Here is a 22,676-nt window from a genome sequence, read left to right on the forward strand (position 1 = left end):
CAGCAATGCAGGAAAGTATTAATGACAGTGTAATCAGAAGACCCATGGACTCTGCTCAGCTTGTAGCCAGCCACCCAGGGCAATGAAGATGACAACCAGGTTCCAAGAAACAGCACTTTTCCTTAAAAGCTTCCCCAATGTATATACCTGGAAGTGGATACAGAACTAAAAGAAGGCTCACTCTTTCCCCATCCCTCCCAGGTGAGTAAGATGTTGACCCAGCCCAGCAGGCATGGCTCAGTGGTTGAATGTCGACCTATGAACCAGGAGGTCACCGTTCAATTCCCAGTCAGGCACATGCCTGGGATATGGACTCAGTCCCCAGGGTGGGGCAAGCAGGAGGCAGCCAATCAATGATTCTCTCTCATCACTGATGTTTCTCTCTCTCTCTCTCTCTCTCTCTCTCTCTCTCTCTCTCTCTCTGAAATCAATCTCTCTCATCACTGATGTTTCTCTCTCTCTCTCTCTCTCTCTCTCTCTCTCTCTCTCTCTGAAATCAATAAAAATATATATTTTTTAAAGATGCTGACCCAAAGAATCAAATGACCAAGCAATCCAGATGACCATCGGCTACTTTTTAACCTTATGTTCAAAACCATTTTGGGTCAAATTTGTGATGCACACTTTCCATTTCCCTGTGAATTATTTCATCGAATATACACATATTTATAACTTCTCCAGTTTGTACTCACAAGCTTATCATTAGATCTCAAAACTTCATTGTTGAAAAATCACAAATTTCAAAATAAGCAGGTAAAATTAATGTTGCCTAAATTATCTTAAAGCATCTATTTTCTTATTAATTTGCAAAACTCTACCTAGAGGAAACTTGCCTAACATAAACACAACTTAACTATTTTTTTAATATATTTTATTGATTTTTTTTTACAGAGAGGAAGGGAGAGGAATAGAGAGTTAGAAACATCGATGAGAGAGAAACATCGATCAGCTGCCTCCTGCACACTCCCCACTGGTGATGTGCCCGCAACCAAGGTACATGCCCTTGACTGGAATCGAACCCAGGACCCTTGAGTCTGCAAGCATCGGCCAAACCGGTTAGGGCAACACAACTTAACTATTAAGCAGGAAGATGGGGAGGGAAAAGCTAAAGGACTCTCCCCAAAAGCATTTATGGAAAGTTTCCCCAGTCCCACAATATCCCCAAAAAGTTTCTTAAAGAGACCTTAAAATGAATAAATAGTTGAAAATGAAATGCAAAGTCAAATCAAAATGAATGTCAGTGTTGCTCAGTTTGCGACAGCCTAGAAGCTCACCAGCTGTCAACGCTAATCATAGCTCAGCCGTTGACTCACTGTGTGACCTATAGCAGTACAGTTAACCTCGCTGATTTTGTATGCCAGCAGTAAAATAGCATCACAAACTCCTCGAAAGCCTGGCGTGAGTTAGAACTCAAAGATATTGCCATGGCCCCACTTTGGGAGCTAAGTGTTAAATAAAAACCAAAATTATAAGGAAGATGATAGGATGCTCTTCAAAGAACATTTCCAACTCTGTCTGCATAATTTTAGTGCTTTGATGAAACATGCCTCTGAAGAAACAGTGAACCATATAGAGTAGTTAAGAATAGTTTCAACTGGCCTTATCGAAAATACAGTGCATTCAGAATCTTCATCAAGCTTTAGATATCAGACACAGCCTCAATATATTTAGTTGTGTTTCTAGGAGAAAAAAACAGTCCTTCCAGGAATCTATGCACAGGCTTCTCTAAGCAAGTGAAGTAAATGAATGATAGAATCTTTGGCATAAACTTACAATAAAATTCTGATCAAAAGAAATATAGCTCATTAGTCAGTAACATCAAAAACTAGTCAGGACACAGATGTAATGGCGGGATGGGTGTGTAACCAAACCTTTTCTCTTCTTCCAGAGAACACTACTGGATCACATTTTCCACCTTTCCTTACAACTGGCTAAAAATGATCCAGTAGGTCAAAAAGCCCTATAATGGCTCTAGCCAGTTTGGCTCAGTGGATAGGGCGTTGGTCCGTGGACCAAAGGGTCCTGGGTTTGATTCCAGTCAAGGGCTCAATCCCCTTAGGGGGCATGCAGGTGGCAGCCGATTAATGATTCTCTCTCATCATTGATGTTTCTATCTGTCTCTCCCTCTTCCTTCCTGTCTGAAATCAATAAAAGTATATATATATTTTTTAAAAAGCCATATAATGTGTAACAGCCACTAGAATAAAGGGACAGAGGTTCCTGAATAATTTCAAGAAACAAGCCCCCAACCTATCCACCCTGGACTGTAATGTGGCAAGAAATATACCTTCACTGTAATGAGATTTGGGCATTGTTTATTACACCAAATAGCTTACTCCACTAAAAACACCAAACATGAGATATGTATAGCACTCAAACCCAAGATGCACAACTTGCCTACTTTGTATGTAGTCTGTACATGGTCAGAATCTTCCTGGGACAGATGGGGCCCCATCGTTTACAGGAAAATAAATCCATAGAGAAGCTCCAAAAGGACAGATAGATCATTAAATGCAAGCCCCTCCGAACCATGGTGCAGAGATGTTTCTTCCTTCATATTTCACAGAAGTGATGCTGACAGCACTGTAAGCAGGCAAGGAGGACCAAGACCCCTATCATTCAATCTCCAGTCCTTTCTTCTCCTAAACATACATTCCTCACATGGTATCTAACAATATAGTTTCCACCTAAATATTAAAATCAACAAAAATGAAGACCATTTAAGAACAGCTGCTATTACAGTACTTGGTAAGTTTTGTGTGTTGTTTTGGGGTTTTTTTTGTTTTTTTCAGAGAAAGGCTGTTTATGAAACTATGAAAAATGCCTCTGGAGATGGAAGATTATTTACTCAGAGAGAACAAACAAGTCTGCTAGCCTGAATTGACTCACGAAGTTAAAAGCAATCTGGTAAGCAAATGTGTCACATAATTTCAGCTACATCAGTGCTCAAGAAAAGTTATACTCATCTCAAACCCACAGATATGCTTTAGCTTAGGAACCAGAAAATATTTACAACTGAGATTAAAGTCTTAAAATTATTAAATGTGTTGCCCTAGCCAGTCTGGCTCAGTGGATAGAGCGCTGGCCTGCAGACCAAAGGGCCCCGGGTTCGATTCCAGTTAAGGGCATGAACCTTGGTTGCAGCCCCAGCCCCTGTGGGAGGCAACCAATCAATGTGTTTCTCTCACATCGATGGTTCTCTCAGTCTTTCCTTCTCTCTTCCACTCTCCCTAAAAATCAATTGAAAAATATTCTTGGGTGAGGATTTTTTAAAAAGATATTAAATGTGTCATATATATATATATATATATATATATATATATATATGTATATAGTTATATTCAATCAAGATACTACTGAAAAGTAATGAAGTGAATTTTTATGATTTTTATTTTCTTAATTGACATGTTCCAGAGACATGTTTAAGATTTTAAGTATATTTTTAAAGGCTTTATTTTTTTTTTTTTAGAGCAGTTTTAGGTTTACAATAAAATTGAGAGGAAAAATCAAAGGATTTCCCATATAACTCTTACCCCCACATATGCATAGCAGAATGGCACATTTTTTACCAAGGATGAACCTACACTGACACATCATAATCACCCGAAGTCCATAGTTTCCTTAAGGGTTCACTCTTGGTGGTGTACATTCTGTGGCTTTGGGCAAATATGTAATAACACATATTCATCATTATGATATCACACAGAGCAGTTTTCCTGCCCTAAAACTCCTCTGTGCTCTGCTTGGTCATCTGTCGCCACACACCCCTGGCAACCACTGGTTTTGTGGGGGTTTTTTCCAGTCTCCAGAGTTTTGCCTTTTCCAGACATCATATAGTTATAACCATATAGTATGTAGCTTCTTCATAGTGACGTTTTTCAGTTAGTAGTATGCATTTCAAGTTCCTCCATGCCTTTTCATGGCTTGATAACATTTCTTTCTAGCACTGGATAATATTCCACTGGCTGGGTGTACCACAGTTTATTTTTCCATTCACCTAGTGAAGGACCTCTTGGTTGCTTCCAAGTTTGGGCAACTGTAAATAAAGCTGCTGTAAACATCCATGTGCAGGTTTTTGTGTGGACATGAATTTTCAGCTCCTTTGAGTAAATATCAATGAATGTGATATTGCTGAATCATATGGTAAGAATGTATTTGTAGTTTTGTAAGAAACCACCAAACATTGTACATCCTCACCAGCAGTAAACGAGACTTCCTATTGCTCCACATCCTCACCAGCATTTGGTGTCATGCTCAGGATTTTGGTTTCTCTTCTATCATTAGTCATCTGGACTGCAAGTTTCTCTGACATCTACCAGTTTCTCTGTCCAGCAGTTAATATAAGCAATATAATATCAACCAAATGCTCAGCTATTTAAAGAAATCTGGTGTCGCCCTGGCTGGTTTGGCTCAGTGGATAGAGCGTCAGCCTGCGGACTCAAGGGTCCCAGGTTCAATTCCCATCAAGGGCATGTACCTTGGTTGCAGGCACGTCCCCAGTGGGGGGTGTGCAGAAGGCAACTGATCGATGTTTCTCTCTCATTGATGTGTCTAACTCTCTATCCCTCTCCCTTCCTTTCTGTAAAAAAAATAAATAAATAAAAAATAAAAAAATAAAATAAAATATATTTAAAAAGAAGAAGAAGAAGAAAGAAAGAAGGAGATACCTGTTTAAAAAAAAAAAAAAGAAAGAAAGAAAGAAATCTGGTGTCATAGCTTTCTTATTATGCCTAACAAGGCTAGGTCTGTTCCAAATACCCATATCCTCTATCGCAGAAAGGGAAATAAGTACAATAGGTAAAAAGACCTGCTATGTGTCAGGTACTGTGATCACTGGCTTCTATATACTGACTGACTTCCTGCTTGGCAGGGGAAAGAGCCTGGGAGTAAATGGCATTATCCTCACCTTACGAAGAAACTAGAGTTTAAAAACTTTCATAGCCTGTGCATAATAACAAGTTCACCAAAACCCAGCCGCACTTGTATAAATGACACATTCAGGAAGCTAAACATCTTTTCATCTAACTATCCATTAAAATAAACTGCAAAGTATGTCTTTCCTTGATTAGATATGATCATTCTATTCTTTGTTGTTTGTCAACCTTTTGAAATTTGAGGCATTGGCACTACCAGTCAAAAGGCCTGGTTTATTAGACTCCCTTACAAATAATGTATTGAGGGGGAAAGACTAAAATTAAAACAATGTCCTCAAAATCCCCATAGATTTTAATAATTCATGTATCACTTTGCCTCTCGTTGGCATAAATTTTTTTTCCCTCATAGGTTCTGATGATATTAACAACAAAGGTAGCATAAGCTTGCCTATATTTCAACCCACCTAACACATTGTCACTAGGACTTTTTCCAGGTTCCCTTAAGTAATACACAAAGCACAAGGAACTACAGTATTTAGGAAGCCACTAAAAGTATGTGAATTGCTGTCTCTTACAAAGTGAGACTGTTTTGCAAAGCAGAAAGATCCTGTCATTAACAACTATTACTATATCATTGATTTTAGGAAAGAATAAGTTGAATTGCATTGTACTTCAAGCTAAAATGATATATGAAAATTCTGATTTACAAAAAAAAAATGCCAAGAGGTTTTTTTTTTTTCTTTTTCATTTTTCATTGATTTTTAAAGAGAAAGGAAGGGAGAGGAAAAGAGAGAGAAACACTGATGAAACAAAGAAATCAAATCTGCCATAACTCATATAAGCCTAAAAAGTTTTAAAAGAGAGAGAGAGAGAGAGAGAGAGAGAGAGAGAGAGAGAGAGAGAGAGAGAGAGGAAACTTTATGAAATTTATTACTTACAACTTTCGGAAAGAGTTTAAGTCAATAATTGGGATTGTCCACCTTGTTACTGGCTTATCTTCAGATCAGAAAGCAAGAAGAAGAAAAAAACAAGAAGGTGTTTGTATAACTGTTTTCTAGCCATTCTCCAACCACCTCAGATGAAAGACATACCGATTGCTACTAACCTCAAAGTTTTAAAAAGGTGTCCCTGAATGCAAGAATCCACAGTGACAAGAATGACTTTCTTGCCAACTACAAGCACACTTCATATTCATGTCACCTGGGAATCTAATCGTATCTAATGGTTTTGAAAGCTTACTATGTTCCAGAAGCTCTCCCAGGCTTTACTACTCTTCCACAGTCCTATGAGGGAAGTACAGCAGTCCCCAAATAACACAATTTTGTTATGACGTTGATGAGATGCCATAGGAAATTAATTCTTTTGTTAAAAAATTAAATTTATTGCCCTGACCAGTTTGGCTCAGTGGATAGAGTGTCGGCCTGCGGACTCAAGGGTCCCAGGTTCGATTCCTGTCAAGGGCACATACCTTGGTTGTGGGCACATCCCCAGTAGGGAGTGTGCAGGAGGCAGCTGATCGATGTTTCTAACTCTCTATCCCTATTCCTTCCTCTCTGTAAAAAATCAATAAAATATATTTTTTTTAAAATTAAATTCATTTGTGTGACATTGATTAATAACATGTTTCAAGTGTATGATTCTATAATACATTATTGTATATTGCATTGTGTGCTCACCTCCCAAAGTCTAGCTCCTTTCATCACTATATATTTGACCCCCTTTCCCTCTTCCACCTCCCCCCACCCCTCGTTCCCTCTGGTAACCTTCATGCTGTTGTCTACATATCTATGAGTTTGTTTGTTTTGTTCATTTGTTGCTTTCTGTTTTATATCCCATATATGATTCTTGTCCTTTTCCATATGACTTATTTCACTTAGCCTGAAACTCTGAAGGTCCATTCATAGGAATTTAACTCTTATGTATATCAATTAGCCTATGATAACTAACATTGGTTTTCTTATACATCATTTCACTAAAAGTTACAGAACCTAGCAAAGACTTACTGTACCATTCCTCTCCTCATTTTACAGGGGGGAGAGGATAGGGGGATGAGGCTGAGAGAATTTAATAATTTTTTCCCATAGTCACTTAGTTTTTAAGAAGCAGTGTTAGATACAGGCAGCCTGCAAAAACTGCATCAAAGAACATGCTCTTGTCCTCTGTTATGTTGCTCAGGAATAACACATCAATCACTGGAATCTCTCAATTCCTTGATCTTAATACCTCTCCTTACATGGATAAAAGACCTTAATTTCCATACTTTTAAGCCCACTCCCTGGCCTATGTCTGGTGCAAAAAAGAAAAGACTTTCACATCCGGGCTTTGAGAAAGCTCTTAGTGGTTCTCAGGTTCCACCTCGGTGTTGCTTCACAAAGCCCACCACACCTCCAGAGTGGGTAATGGAAGGAACAAGCCCAGTAGGTGTTACGTGAGAGGGCCCACCCTCAGACCTAAATAGGTCTTGGTTACATCAGCCATACCACTGGGGTTGAAAAGAAACCCACACTATCACACCAATGTTTCCAGTTAGGACCTAGAAGGTATGAAATAAATGTTCAGCTTTTTTAAAAAGTTTTTCGAAAAGTGCCTTGGTCTATTATGAAAAGTCAAGAGCCTAGGGGGCACCTCATTAAATCTTTGCACTCCCACCCTATCTTTGACTCCATTCTCTTCCCGGCTAACTCCATTCTTCCCACCCCCCTGAGAACCCTCAGGCAGCCCTGACTTTTACACTCTCCACTCTGCCCCTCTGCCACTCACTCCTAATATAAACCCTCCTACTCATCAGCTCCATTCTCCTATCAGCTTGGAATTAGAAAAAGAAAGAAAAAAAATAGTTCTCCCATGAAGTATGAAGTAACCCTTTTCTTTCACTAGATATTAAAGAATCACCAGCAGAACGTTCTGTACTGAGAGGAAGATTGGATGTCTTCTAAGTCCCTTCCCATTAACAGTTTATTATTAAACAGACGTATACTAAATAGGAAGTGACAAATGCCTTGCTCCTGAAAATCTGCACACCACTGCAGAAGTAGTTTGCTTGCTGCATCCCTGGTGGGACTTAAGATAGAGCTGGGATGTGTATATCCTACTACTCAGCCTCCTGTCCCTTGACATATGGCTGGTCTGGGGAGAGGAAAAAATCAAGAAGTTTTTGTGGAAACTTAGTCACCTACTTATGGGTGGAGAAATAAAAGAAGCGGAGAAATGAACAGAAAGCCTCTTCAAGACCACTCAACCACTGCATGCGTAACGGAGCAGGGCCAGGAATGGGGATGCAGTGTGGCCACAAACCTCCTCCCTTGCAGGTGGTCACAGTCAAAAGTCAGCCACATTCATCTCCTTTTCTCTATCAGCTTCCTCACCGGAATTGAAGATTTAGTTTGCTTAGTTCCCAAAGAAAATATAATAATGATAATACTAGCTCTCTCCTTACGTTGTGATCTCCATCCCTTCTAAATCTGACTTCATTTATCTCAAAAGAAAAAAGAAAAACATCTCTAGGCCTCACCTGAGTCAACAGTATACACTATTCACCATTGAAAAACATAACAGAAATGTAATCAATGTGCTTGTAAGAAGGAAAGCCATACTACAAAGTAAAGTGAGACCAAAATATCATTGTTATCACCTCTAACCCCCAACTGCCCCCAGGATTGCCAGCATCTGCACAAATGTCTCTCTTTTCTCACCTATTCAAGCAACTGGGTACAAGGTAAGTGAACCACCTCTTACTCAATTTCATTGTGTTTTCTGTTCAATTAAACAAAGAAAATTAGTATGTGTCATAGTTTCCCTTCTAAAAATTCTTTCCCTTGCAAATATAAGCTAATTTAACCGACTTGGCACCTGAACACTTACGGAAGTATGCCATCACCAAACCAAGTGTGCTTTAACCATTGGTAAGCTCTTAGAATCTCCCATTTGTATTTTGAATACAAACCCCGACTGCATTTTAGGAAGGAAGCTTTGTACTGGGAATATCAAATGACCACAAGCTAGGGGGCAAGGGAGAGAAAAATGTGGGTACAGAAATGCCAGCAAAATGTGCCTGAACTTAAAGTCAAGAGACAGCTTTCTCAGGCATCAGCATCTTGGGCTTTCAACACCAACTAATTCTTAAAGGAGGAGAATTTTTTGTCAGTTAGAATCATCTTAGAAAACTGAAATATATATATATATATATATATATATATATATATATATATATATATGTAAAATGGATATCAAGGGGGAGGTTTTTATTGACTGTTAAAGTCAGGAAAATGTTCCTGCCCAGGATGGCTCTGATTGGCAGATATTTTCTGAGAAAGGACAGCTGAGGCCTGTGGTCATTTTATGTCAATGGCTCAAATGCGTTGGTCTCCTTTTCCCCCTTGCTCCCTCCCCATCATTCTCTCTCCCTTTTTTGCAATCCCTATGGCTATATCTCAACCTGCTACCCAAAATATGCTCATGGCAGTGGCTTAAAGGGACAGGAATCACCACAAAAGAATGCACACACTTGGATGCATATCATATGCAACTCATTGACTGAATATGCCTATGGTGATTTTTCTCAAAAACACTTGTCAGCTTAAAATTATAAATGACTTGAACTGCTGATATCTGTTTCATTTTGGCTATTAGGTGGTCAGGATGTCTAATGTAGGAAGGAGAAAATGATCAAATGTCCCAGAAATCAACAGACCCTTGTTTGCCTTTTATTTTAATGATTAAAATTCACTTCTAACTGAAGGCAGTACCAACTGTTTGTTCTATCCTTTGAAATTAAAAAGAAATCAAACATTAAAAAAAAACAACAACAACATATTACCCCGGTACAAAGTTAAGTTATAAGCTCTGAGGTAGAACATGCTTAACTGTGCTTAAGTAATAAACCATGTACAAATTTAGCAACAACTCATCATATTAAATGTCGTTACCTTTGACACTGGCATTTTCCAGTATCATTACAGATAGCACTGGTTAAGGATGGCAGAAGTAATCAAATCCATTAAAGCCCAAGTCTCAAACAAAACTGCACTTCTGAAATAGCCTCCACAGCCTGCTCTGTACCTACAGTGCTCTCTCTCCTGGCTCCTAGCTCCCAGCTTGTGCTCATTTGATATTCCCAGCACAAAACTTCCCTCCTAAAATGCAGACAGGAATTGTATTCTAAATACAAACAGGTTGATTCTCAGAGCTGATCAATGGTTAAAGCACATTTGGTGACTGAATAGTTCTGTAAGGGTTCAGGTACCAAGTCGGTTACATTAGCTCATATTTACAAGGGAAAGAATAGAAGGAAAACTATCACATATATATTTTTTTTCTTTTCACATTCACTTTTAAGGAACCAAGACAACATTTTAAAAGAAAGTGGTGTGCATCAAAAATTATCAATGGGTAAAGTTAAGTTTCAGTAACAAGTTAGGCAATTAATAATACCTGTAACATGTACTCCTGGGGGAACCTTAACGTAATGTGCTCAAAGTTAAGAATGAAAAAGACTAATTAATCTGTTGAACATGGTCCATCTTTAGGAGGAAGCACTAAAAATAAGCCTTAAAAATAACTAGCTGTGGCTCAGTGGTTGAGTGTTGACCTCGGAAGCAGGAAATCATGATTCCATCCCAGGGCATGTGGCCAGGATGCAGGCTTGATCCCCAGTAGGGGGCGTGCGGGAGGCAGCCAATCAATGATTCTCTATCATCATTGGTGTTTCCATCTCTCCCTCTCCCTTCCTCTTAGAAATCAATAAAAATATATATTTTTTTAAAAACTATAAGCCAGCAAATTGATTTTTCTTAATATGTGCTTTTAAAGTGCTATTTCCCATTCAGGACATAGGACTCCAAGCCGAGGCTGGCTCCTCCGCCTTATAGCCGAAAGCAACCAAAACAACAAATGTAAGACAACCAGGGCTTAAAGGTTATCACAAAAGTGTAAAAACGAGTAGTTCAGAGATAACCCAGCCACAAATAGCTTCCCACATTCCTGCATCTCCATCTTTGCTTAGAGAATGCACCACCCAAAAACAAAAGAAAGAGAACGCACCACCCAGCTGGTATCACAAAGTATCCTTAGGTCCTGGGGGACTTACACTGACTACTGAGGTGGCTACCAGCATTTCAACCCAGAAAAAAAAGCAAAACCATTCACCAAAATTATTTCTTAGCATTAATATAAACTATAGGAAGGCATAGTTGTGGTGCCTTTTTTCTCCAAAGGGGAAAAAATAAAATAAAAATCAACTGAACACTTTAAATTATTTGGAAAGTTCATACTGTGGACAAAAGGGGCCACATGCTGACCTGACAAGCTCAGGGAAGGCCTGCATGGCAGTCTTGCAAACTCGGAGACCTAAAGTAACCACAAAGGATGGTCTGAAATTAAACTTTAACTAAAAGCAGTTATGGTGGGCAGTTACGTCCTAGGCCAGTATCTTCACTGACAAGGTCAACCTTTACCTTAACTGAGCCTATCTGTCTTTTTGCATCTATGATAACATACCCTGGAAATGTCTGGGTAACTTGTGACTTCCCTGTATCTGGAGCCCCTGGGGCACAACCAAATGTGCTGGGCCCCACGACAGATACCACAAATCCCTACATCATCATGTTAATTGTTCCTGCACCCACCTAAGTATGTGTCCATCATTTTACTTTTTATCCAATCCCAGGGGTTTCCCTGCTTTGCTTTATCCCTCCTCCTTAATCTATCACCAATGAATTTCATGTAACCCACCTGTGTTCCTCCTTGGATTGCAATGCATAAATGCAGATGTAACCCCACCATTCTCCGGAGCATTATCTCAATTTGTTGAGGTTCTGCTTCCCGGCATATGTCGACAGTTTGGCTCAAATAAACTCACAAAAATTCTTTACAGGTTTCAATGGTTTTTTTACGTTAACAATACCAATCACATTTTCATGTCTTTCCCCCATAAAAATTTTACCAAATATAAAGCAGTTCTACATAAACTAAACCAATAAGAAACAAAACCAACATTCAAATTTGGGCCTTTAATACAGGCTCTTTCTTTTCCATTTCCTTTCTCAGCTGCCTGACTTCTAACAAGACAAACTTTTGGCAGGAACAAAGAAGGTATCCAGACATTTGGAAGAATGAAACAAGGAAAAGTCTAAATGAACAAACGCTGGCACTTGGAAATGAAGCAGTCTTTTAAAACCAAAGCACAAACAGAGGCTAAGTTATATAATACTTTCTGATAAAGAAATTTACTTTTTTAAAATCAGATACATGCAGTTCTCAAGGATCCTTAAGGCAGTTTCTAAATTAGTATCTTTCAGATCAAACTGAGACAGTAATGTCTAAACAAAACCATCAGCATACACATACCCCACACACAATTCTTTCACACATTTAAGTTTCATGCTATAATCAATACGTGTGCCGTTACTTACTTGCTTCCTTCTGTAATGGGCAAACTGAGAGAGGCCTAGAATAGTTGCAAGAGCACCTCCTCCAGCAAGAATTGTCCCTTTTACTGCCTTCTTAAATGCCATTTCTTAGCCTACAAAAAAAAAAAAAAAAAGGAAACAAAAAAGTTAATTAGGATTTTCATTACATGAACAGTCCAAATAATAAAGAGCCTGTGTATTTATGAAACTATGTTAACCTAGAAAAGAAAATATAAAATAAGTCAGTTACTAACATACCATTTTGAGTATTTCCATTCAAAAACAATAAACAAAAAAACACACAAATAAACATGGGAATTGACTATACAAAAGCTCCCTTCCAACAGGAATTAAAGAAAGAAAAGCAAATTAAGGGACAACCAAAGATATTTAAACAGTATAAAGTCAAGAGAGCTGTGAAAAGAAATGTCATTGTGCATCTGACAAAACTGCACACTGTCCTCCCAGATTTGTTCCACCGCTAATCCCCTCCGCAAGGAGAACTAGAAGTCTTCTGTCACTCAACATGACAATGAACTCCATGCCTGCTTTGGGTTCTTTGTCAAGTGTTTAATTCACATTGTGGTACAACTCCCTGAGTTTTCCCCTTCCTAATGAAGTTCTCAGTAGAGCCCAAAGCCCACACACTTACATTTCTATCCCTAAAAGAGTCTACACTTTGCAGACAAAAAGGCCCAGGAAGCCATGCCTTGATCCTTTCACAAAGTGACAGTTTGAACACTGCTGTAGCTCCTTCCACTAAGGAAACTTTAAAAAGTTACCTCTAGCCGAGTTTGCCTGACACCCTATTTCAAGGGAAAACCCTCCAGACCAAGTACTCTTTTGTGCCCACTGTTTTTCTAAAGTCTTACATCGTGTTAGCTTTTGACTGTCTTTCTTCTCACCTTTTGTAAAAATATTTCTGCTATTAGACTCACGGTATTTTTTTTAAGTTTTTTTAAAGACAAATATTCTTTACTTTTCAGAAAGCAAAAAAATAAAATAAAATAAATAAAAAGCATAAAAATAAAAATTCCACTGGGGGGAAAAAAAAACCTCTTGCCAGTTTTTATTCTGTTAAACAAAAAAAAGATAATACTGTGTGATCACCTAAGAAGAATTCGAACCTACAGTCCATAGTACCTGCCTGAGACTTATTCACAAAAGGAGCTGACACACCCACATATTTCAGGGAAGTCACTACCCTATTTTCCTGAATGGGCGGAGGTCTGACCTGTCTAGACGACACACCTTATACTCTACAGATATTTCTTGCCTCAAGAAAGTAGTTGATATAAAGTCAGTTTTAACCGAGGATAATAAAGAATACATATCATCTCAATGTAAATTATGGCAGCTAAAATGTTTGGGTCCTAAAGCAAAGAACCACAGTGCAGTTGGTAACTATGATTCCACAGAAAATTTATTTTGGAATACTATAAGTTATCTACTAAAATAAAAGTTGGCATTTCTTAAAACTTTATTTTTACTCTGATCTCATTCCTTCTGACAAACTCCTAAAGTCTAAGATTCGTCTTTATTATTAAGATTCTCACCAAAAAAACTATTTCACAGGCATACATACATTATCTGCTACTGGAGGCATCTTCTTGACCGTCCCTTCTCTCCATCAACCATCCCCTCTCTCCCAAGTTGTGCACAACAGTTGGTATATGCTGACTAGGCGCCTCCCTTCATCATTCAGTCAACCATAAACAAAACCTAATGTCCCAGGCTTCTCTGATGTAGAAACCATAATTTAGCCAATTTGGAAAGCATCCATTTGTTACAGCTCACCAGCATCGTTCCTACTACTGCTGTAAATGCTCACATGGGTGCCGATCGCACAACAGAAACCCTAGCAGCCCAGACAAGATAACATACGATATCCAGGCTAACTGGGTCCCCCTGACAGGCAGGGACAGACAATAGAGACCTAGTTTTATTTACCTAAACAATGTATGTATCTGCCCTCCCCATATCAACAGCAGCCTGGTGGTTCCTTGGATGTGTTTTATAGCTGATTGACTTTAGCTCAGTTTCATTGCTTCTGTCTTGTTGATAATGTCATTTATGACCTCAGAAAGGAGACCACACATCAATACAGCCAACTGAGGGATGTCATATAATACAGTCAATGAAAATACTTCAGCAAAGGTGACCACTCAGCCAGTTAATTTTGGAGACAATTTTTCCAGTTGTCTAAGTTCCTGTATTCCTTGTTCACCTCATTATACGGCTTCAATTTCATTTGTCTGAAGCCAAACCTTGCTAAGTGGCATATTTTCATGGGATTTTTTCAATGAGCCACTAATACTAACAACAACAAAAAAAAAAAACTGCATTAACACATTATTTTGCAAAGTTAGTAATAATATTGACTATAATCAATAATTTCTTTTTTCAGTAATTTCATAAGATAATCTATACTTAGGGAATCATTATTTCTATTGTGATCAAATTCATCCATAAGATCATCTAGCTAGTTGTAATGAGTAAATCACTCTTACAGGTAATTCAAAAACAAAAGTACACACGCACGTACACACACACACACACATACACACACACACACACACACACACACACAGCACAGAATCAGTCAATTTAACCTGGCTCTCCTAAGATGATGATGATGATGATGATGATGATGATGATGACGACGAGACAATGATGATGATTAATATTTATCATTTATTATCTGCTAATCTAGTAAGTACTATGCTTTTAATTCTTTATATATATCAGCTCACATCAACCTTACAACAACCTAATTTCATAAAAGAGGAAATAGGGGACTTGCCCAAGGCCACTCCCTAGTAAGTGACAAAACCACAGCTTAGTCTATGTTCTTAAGCATGGGTGGTTCTGCCCTGCCTTTGTTCTCAAAGAGACACCCCAGGTTTTTCTGTTACTCCCAAAGGAAAGTCCTATTGTCAAAACTCCCTCAAAGTGTACAGTCCCTTGACTAAGGCAGTGAAGAGCCCTCTGATAAAATATCTACTGGTAACCTTCTGCCAGATAATGTAAGGACTTTATTTCAATGCTGAAAGAAATGTAAAACCAGATAAATATAAACCACATGCTCCAGAGTACTTATACCCATTTACATTCCATTATAAGGAGAAAAGTTTGCACACTTATTAGAAAAAGAAAAGATGTTTCCTTCTAAGTAAAAGCTGCAACCAGTAACTTAGCCAAGGGGAACAAGAATATCAATAAATTTTTACATTTTGCAACTAAATTTGTGAGAAAATCAAGGTAGAAAAATCATCCAAAAAAATTAGCTTAGGCCCCCGCCGAGTGCTCAGTGGTTAGAATGCCCGTCGACCTGAGGACTAAAGGGTCTCGGATTCGATTCTGGTCAAGGGCACGTACCTCAGTTGCATGTTCGATTACTGCCCTGGTTCGGGAGCATGCGGGAGGCAACCAATTGATATGTCTCTCACACCAATGCTTCTGTTTGTACCCCTCCCTTCCACTCTCTAAAAATTGTGGACGAAAGGGGCCACATGCTGACCTGACAAGCTCAGGGAAGGCCTGCATGGCAGTCTTGCAAACTCAGAGACCTAAAGTAACCACAAAGGATGGTCTGAAATTAAACTTTAACTAAAAGCAGTTATGGTGGGCAGTTATGTCCTAGGCCAGTATCTTCACTGACAAGGTCAACCTTTACCTTAACTGAGCCTATCTGTCTTTTTGCATCTATGATAACATACCCTGGAAATGTCTGGGTAACTTGTGACTTCCCTGTATCTGGAGCCCCTGGGGCACAACCAAATGTGCTGGGCCCCACGACAGATACCACAAATCCCTTCATCATCATGTTAATTGTTCCTGTACCCACCTACGTATGTGTCCATCATTTTACTTTTTATCCAATCCCAGGGGTTTCCCTGCTTTGCTTTATCCCTCCTCCTTAATCTATCACCAATGAATTTCATGTAACCCACTTATGTTCCTCCTTGGACTGCAATGCATAAATGCAGATGTAACCCCACCATTCTCCGGAGCATTATCTCAATTCATTGAGGTTCTCCTTCCTGGCATATGTCGACAGTTTGGCTCAAATAAACTCACAAAAATTCTTTACAGGATTCAATGGTTTTTTTACGTTAACAAAATCAATGGAAAAAAAATATACCCTTGGGTGAAGATTAACAACAAAAAAATTAGCTTAGTCAGCATAGCCTGATGTCCATATTTAATAGCCCATGAATTAAATCACAAATACACTGACTCAGGAGTGATTCCTGCATTTGCATAGACCAGTGCCAGCCCTCTAACTCTTGCAAGGAGAACACCAGCTCAACTAAACAAAACCCTAAATGAAAGATACTCATTTAAATATATATATGGGTGTATCAACTACCCTGAAGAGGATCACAATCAATTTGGAGGATTAAATATCAAAGTCTGTCTTGTAACTCTGTCTTATAACTAATTGTGCTATATATTGAGTGCTATTAATGCTCTGATAGACAAAAGACCCTCAATAGCCAAATCAATCTTGAGAAAGAACAAAGCTGAAGGTAACACAATTCCTGATTTCACATTATATTACATAGCTATAGTAATCAAAACAGTATGGCATTGGCATGAAACCACACAGAGATCAATGAAACAAAATAAAGAGCTCAAAAAATAAATGCACAAATATACTGTCAATTAATTTTTGACACAAGAGTCAAGAATATTCCATTAGGAAAAAGATACTCTCTTTAATAAATTGTGGTAGGAAAACTGGACAACCACACGCAAAAGATTGAAACTGGATCTCTATCTTGCATTACACACAAAAATCAACTCAATATAGATTAAAGACTTAAAAACAGCCCTAACCGGTTTGGCTCAGTACATAGAACGTCAGCCTGAGGATGGAAGGGTCCCGGGTTCGATTCCAGTCAAGGGCACATAAATAGGTTGCAGGCTCCTCCCCAGCTCAGACCTTGGTGGGGGCTCATGCAGGAGGCAACCAATCGATGTGTTTCTCTCACATCAATATTTCTCTGTCTTTCCCTCTCCCTTCCACTCTAAAATCAATGGAAAATATCCTCGAGTGAGGATTAACAAAAAATAAAAATTAAAAATAAATAAAAATGTGAGAGTTCCCTTTAAACAACAACAACAAAAAAGTTCCCTTTACACAACAACAACAAAAAAGACTTAAACATAAGACTCGAAACCATAAAATTCTTAGAAGGAAACAAAGAGCTTACAACACAGAGGGACCAATAGCAGGCAATGAAATAGTCCCCATGTGAGAGAATGAGAGCCTGGCTTAAGACTATTTCAAAAGTTCAAAATGCAGAGATTGATGCTTTGCAGAAATCTAATGGCAGCACCAAATTAGAAACCAGGGCAGGACCTGCTTACAAAGGAAGCAGAAAGAGACTTAACACCACAAGGGGTTTTACCCTGGTAACTGGGGGCTGCCCTCAACATTACACTATTACGCTTTAGAAAGAGAAGTAGGTTTAAGGGAGAAGAGCTTAGTTTGGAATTAAAGAAATTTGAGATCTTGATAGAATACCAACTTAGAGAAAACAGTAAAAAAAAAAAAATAATGGACAGGTGGGTCTCAAACTCACAGGAGTAGTCAGAGGTGAAGCTATGGTTTGAGGAATCTTCTGCCAGAGCTACAGATATAACTACACAATTCATGTACTTGGGCCAAACAAAAACTGGGTTTGCCACTCCTCAAAGTCTGTTAACCCCTGCTTTTATATAAACCTGCAATTTACCTGGCTCAACCTAATTCTTAGCTGTCCTTTAGGAGTCCCATTAAAAATACAGTGACTCCACCCTGCCGAGGTGGCTCAGTGGTTCAGCATCGACCTATGAACCAGGTGGTCGTGGTTCAATCCCCAGTCAGGGCACATGCTGGAGTTGTGAGCTCCATCCCCAGTGTGGGGCATGCAGGAGGCAGCTGATCAATGATTCTCATCATTGATGTTTCTATCTCTCCCTCCCCCTCCCTTCCTCTATGAAATCAATAAAAATATTTTTTTAAAAAAATAGTGACACCAACAAGAATAACTACTCAGATCCTATTTCAAATACTCCTTGAATGCTCACCCTTTCTGCCTCCTATTCAGATAGAAGGCTACTCTCCCAGCTAAATCATATATTTGAATGATTAAACCACACATTTTAAACTTAAAATCAAGAAATAACCACCCACTAAAAAAAGGCTGAGGGTCCCTTCAGCAACCACGCACCAGCAAATTTATTCCAGAACAAGAGCACAATTCCTGGCCCCTGAATTCTTGAAATAGCATTCACAAACTCCTCTCCCTATCTTACAGCCCTAGCCTCTCTCTTAATTTAGCATAAATGAAAATCCATCCATATGGATTTATCACTCTTCCTTGGATATCCATCCAGGGCCTTCACCTTTACAAAAATTCTCCTATCCTTGGACCTCTGGTGTAGAAATAGCAATTTCCTTTCCAATCTTCATGCTCTCATTAACTTAAGAGAAACTGGGACTTCTCAGGGTTTTGAGTCTTTTGCCAGCATAGATGTAAGCATATTTCTTCTCATCTTTTACAAGAGTAGTCAGTGTTTGCTTGGGGAGGGGAGAGAGGAGGAGGAGGTATAGCTCAAAGACCATTTTCAGAAGAGTCATTTCAATCATAAGCCTTGCAGTCCTGGGGACCTGTGTTCTCTAGCAAGATATAAAGGATTCCATGCCACTCTGATCACATTCACTGAGAAATCCAGGTGAGTGAGGAATTTAAAATATAAAATGAACGCTCAGTGGTTCAGTGTTGAGCTATGAACCAGGAAATCATGGTTCAAATCCTGTTTGAGGCACATGCCTGGGTTGTGGGCTCGATCCCCAGTGGGGGGCATGCAGGAGGCAACCGATCAATGATCCTCTCACATCATTGATGTTTCTATCTCTCTCTCACTCTCCCTTCCTCTCTGAAATCAATAAACAATATTTTTAAAAATAACTAAAATAAAAAACATAAAATGAAAACACCAGGATGTAATCTACAAGTATGAAGCCCTTTACATAGCATGTGCAGTTTCAAACTAGCAAGAAGCTCTTTATACTTCAATTGTGCAGGCACTTACCTTATAGCTGTGCAGGAAAAACGCCCCCTCATCTACTTTGAGTCATAACACTCTATCTAACCCACAGAAGGTACAACTGAAAGGGCCAGGCCTCAAGGTCCACCTGTATACAAAATCAGTGTCTTACAGGAGATGGTCATAGGAATCTTACAAAATAAGGGTGCGGGACCTCAACAGAGGAAGTCCTATGCAACCAAGGAACTTGCAGCAAGTCCCCAGCAAAATGGAACAAAAGGGGGTGAGCTCTAAAGTACCTTCCCACCCAGCAGCCTCATTTTAACTATAAAAGCCAAGGTTTCTGGGTGTTTTGAACTAAACATGCTTCAACAAAGCAAATCCTTTATCATTCCAATTGGTGTGACAGCAAATGTTGTGAACACTTCTCTACAAGAAAGAACATCCTGGTTTAGGCATACCCAGCACATGCTGATAAAGTGCTTAACACAGTATCAAAGCACACCATGTACTACCTTCTCTTTCCCCAGGGCTGACACTACACTGTCAAAACCGTAAAGGAATTCTCCCCAGAGAAGCAGAGAGGCACTTCTACACACATACTAGTACATCTCACATGGCAGCATGTGGTCCTGCAGAAACACACATGCTTTTTGAAAGCTGTCAGACATAAATGAACAAAATAGTCAACATCAGAGGCCCCCAACCTCTTCTTTGGAAAAAGAGCGAAGTCCTAGTCCATAAACTGAAAACTTACTTGTCCTTTTTTGGGTTGTTTGAAACATTGTAAGAAAGAACTTAGGCCAAATCTCGATAGGAAATTGACCCAAGGGTTATCCTCAAAAGATTATCCCAATAGAAATAAGTGAATATACTAAGTCACGAGGAAATAGTAGCCACATTTATCTTTTAATCACCTTCTAGTCGCCTTTCCCTTATTATAAATAAATAAATTATTTAATTAATTTTTAAAGCCACAAACACAACAATGACAACCTCTTCTGAAGCTATTGAGAAAAATATTTTCCTGATAAAACAAGCTAAATGAAAGAACCCAGTAAAAGTCAGCAGAAAAGTTAGAAATACAATGGATCCTCAGATTCTGAATGGCCAAAATTTTGGACTGTGGCTCATTCGGAAGCTACAGCTACATAATCACACATTCCTGGCTCAGCATCCAAACCCTAGCTTTGTCCTTGCCTTTCACACCCTATCAGAAAGACAGACTGCTTTAGGAAAGGCATGTTCTATTCCAATCAATTTCCCCCAGGAAATCCCAAGCCAGAAGGGCCCAACCCAAAGATTGGGGGGGGCGGGAGGGGGAGTATATAATCAAAGAAAAAGGATTCCATAAAGACACAAAAAGTAACAAAAATCAGGAAACAAAGAGAAAATGAAAGAGGACAAACATTATATATGTAATATGTATTTTTTTTTTTATATGTAATATGTATTGGTTCTAGCTTCTAGCAAGAAAGTACTTTGGAAAAGCTTCCTCCTAATCTCCCTGAGCACTGTTAGGTCAGGTATATTCTTTCAGGGTCAAACACACAGCTACAGAGGACTGAGAAGAGGTTAGCCCAGGACCATTCCTCAGCTCAAAGCAGGGCAGGAGCCTAGAAACTTGACAGAAGGAGGAGTTGGCACAGAGAAGGGTTGAACTGGTTCCAGAAGTTCAAATCAGTTTAATAAAAGCCACCAAAAAAAGAGAGAGAGAGAACAAGGTCAACAACCATTGCAAATAAGTCAGTTAATACAGGGTGTTGAAAAAAAAGAGACAGGAGAAGATATAAACAAGTGGAAGAATATTCTTTCTTTGTTCATGGATTTGCAGAATTAATATCATTAAAATGTCCATACTACCCAAGGCAATCTGTAGATTCAATGTAATCCCTATTAAAATAACAATGGCATATTTCACAATTCTAGGGCAAACACTCCAAAAATTTATATGCAATCAAAAAAGACCCCAAATACCTGCAGCAATCTTGAGAAAGAAGAACAAAGTTGCAGGGATCACAATACCAGATATCAAGTTATACTACAAAGCCACCGTAATCAAAACTGCCTGGTACTGGCACAAGAACAGGCATATAGATCAATGGAACAGAACAGAGAGCCAGAAATCAACCCAACTCATTACACTCAATTAATATTTGACAAAGGAGGCAAGAGTATACAATGGAGTCAAGACAGTCTCTTCAATAAATGGTGTTGGGAAAATTGGACAGATACATGCAAAAAAAATGAAACTAGACCACTAATTTACATTATGCACAAGAATAAACTCAAAATGGATGAAAGACCTAAATGTTAGCTGGGAAACCATAAAAATCCTAGAAGAAACCATTAGGCAGCAAAATCTCAGACATCTCTCATAGCAATATGTTTAAGGATACATCTTCTAGGGAAAAGGAAACTAAGGCAAAAATAAACAAATGGGACTACATCAAAATAAAAAGCTTCTGCACAGCAAAAGAAACCATCAACAAAATGAGTAGGGAGGCCACTGTATGGGAAAAAGAAGTGCTTTAGATAATTAAGTTTCTATTGGCCTGGATCTTAATTACAGATGTCTTTTATTATTTTTGTTTTGTTTTGTTTTTGTTAATCCTCACCTGAGGATATTTTTGCCACTGATTTTTAGAGAAAGTGGAAGGGAAAGGAAGAGATAGAGAGAGAAAAACATCTATGTAAGAAAGACACATCAATTGGTTGTCTCCCACAGGAGCCCTGACTGAGGCAAGGATGGAGCCTGCAACCAAGGCAGGTGCTCTTGACCTGAATCAAACCCAAGACCCTTCAGTCCTCAGACCAACACCCTAACCACTAACCAAAAAAAAAAACAAACAAACAAAAAAACTATTTCTAAATGTAGTCATCCTTCTTTGAAGTCTCAAAAAATCTTAAAGGCCCTACCTGGTTTGGCTCAGTGGATAGAGCATCGGCCTGTGGACTCAAGGGTCCCAGGTTCGATTCCCAGTCAGGGCACATGCCTGGATTGTGGGGTGTGCAGGAGGCAGCTGATCAAATGATTCTCTCTCATCATTGATGTTTCTATCTCTTTCTCCCTCTCCCTTCCTCTCTGAAATCAAAAAAAAAATATTTTTTAAAAAATCTTAAAGAAGAAACTCAAGATCATTATTCTGAAATCTCTTATTTTTTTTGAGTAGCAGAGATGAAGGTTTGAGAATCTGCCTTGCAACATAAAAACCTTTGAAAAGTTGGATTTTTTAAATTTTCAAAATGCTGATGCCAATTGATTTAACTTTCCCTAATTATTTTTATCACTGAATAAAAGGGAAAAGTACCACTTCTTTCAGAAGTTCAGTTGCAATTGCATTATATTTTTATC

At 38.8% G+C, this 22,676-nt stretch overlaps 1 protein-coding gene across 7 annotated transcripts in view; it reads right to left on the bottom strand.

Moving 5' to 3' along the window:
• The window catches only part of GPD2 (glycerol-3-phosphate dehydrogenase 2), a 140,086-nt gene that overhangs the window by 89,856 nt on the left and 27,554 nt on the right, over positions 1–22,676 (bottom strand). For 6 of the 7 annotated variants that reach the window (XM_036320876.1, XM_036320875.1, XM_036320879.1 and 3 more), the window contains exon 2: positions 12,284–12,393. In XM_036320876.1, coding sequence (XP_036176769.1) covers positions 12,284–12,385 — 102 coding nt within the window. In that variant the 5' untranslated portion in view covers positions 12,386–12,393. Of the gene's footprint in view, positions 1–5,812; positions 5,871–12,283; positions 12,396–22,676 lie in introns of those variants that run through there. The other variant, XM_036320878.1, reaches the window with a different exon arrangement.

This window comes from Myotis myotis, unplaced genomic scaffold (assembly GCF_014108235.1).
Source record: "Myotis myotis isolate mMyoMyo1 unplaced genomic scaffold, mMyoMyo1.p scaffold_m19_p_8, whole genome shotgun sequence".
Classification (NCBI taxonomy): Eukaryota; Metazoa; Chordata; class Mammalia; order Chiroptera; family Vespertilionidae; genus Myotis; species Myotis myotis.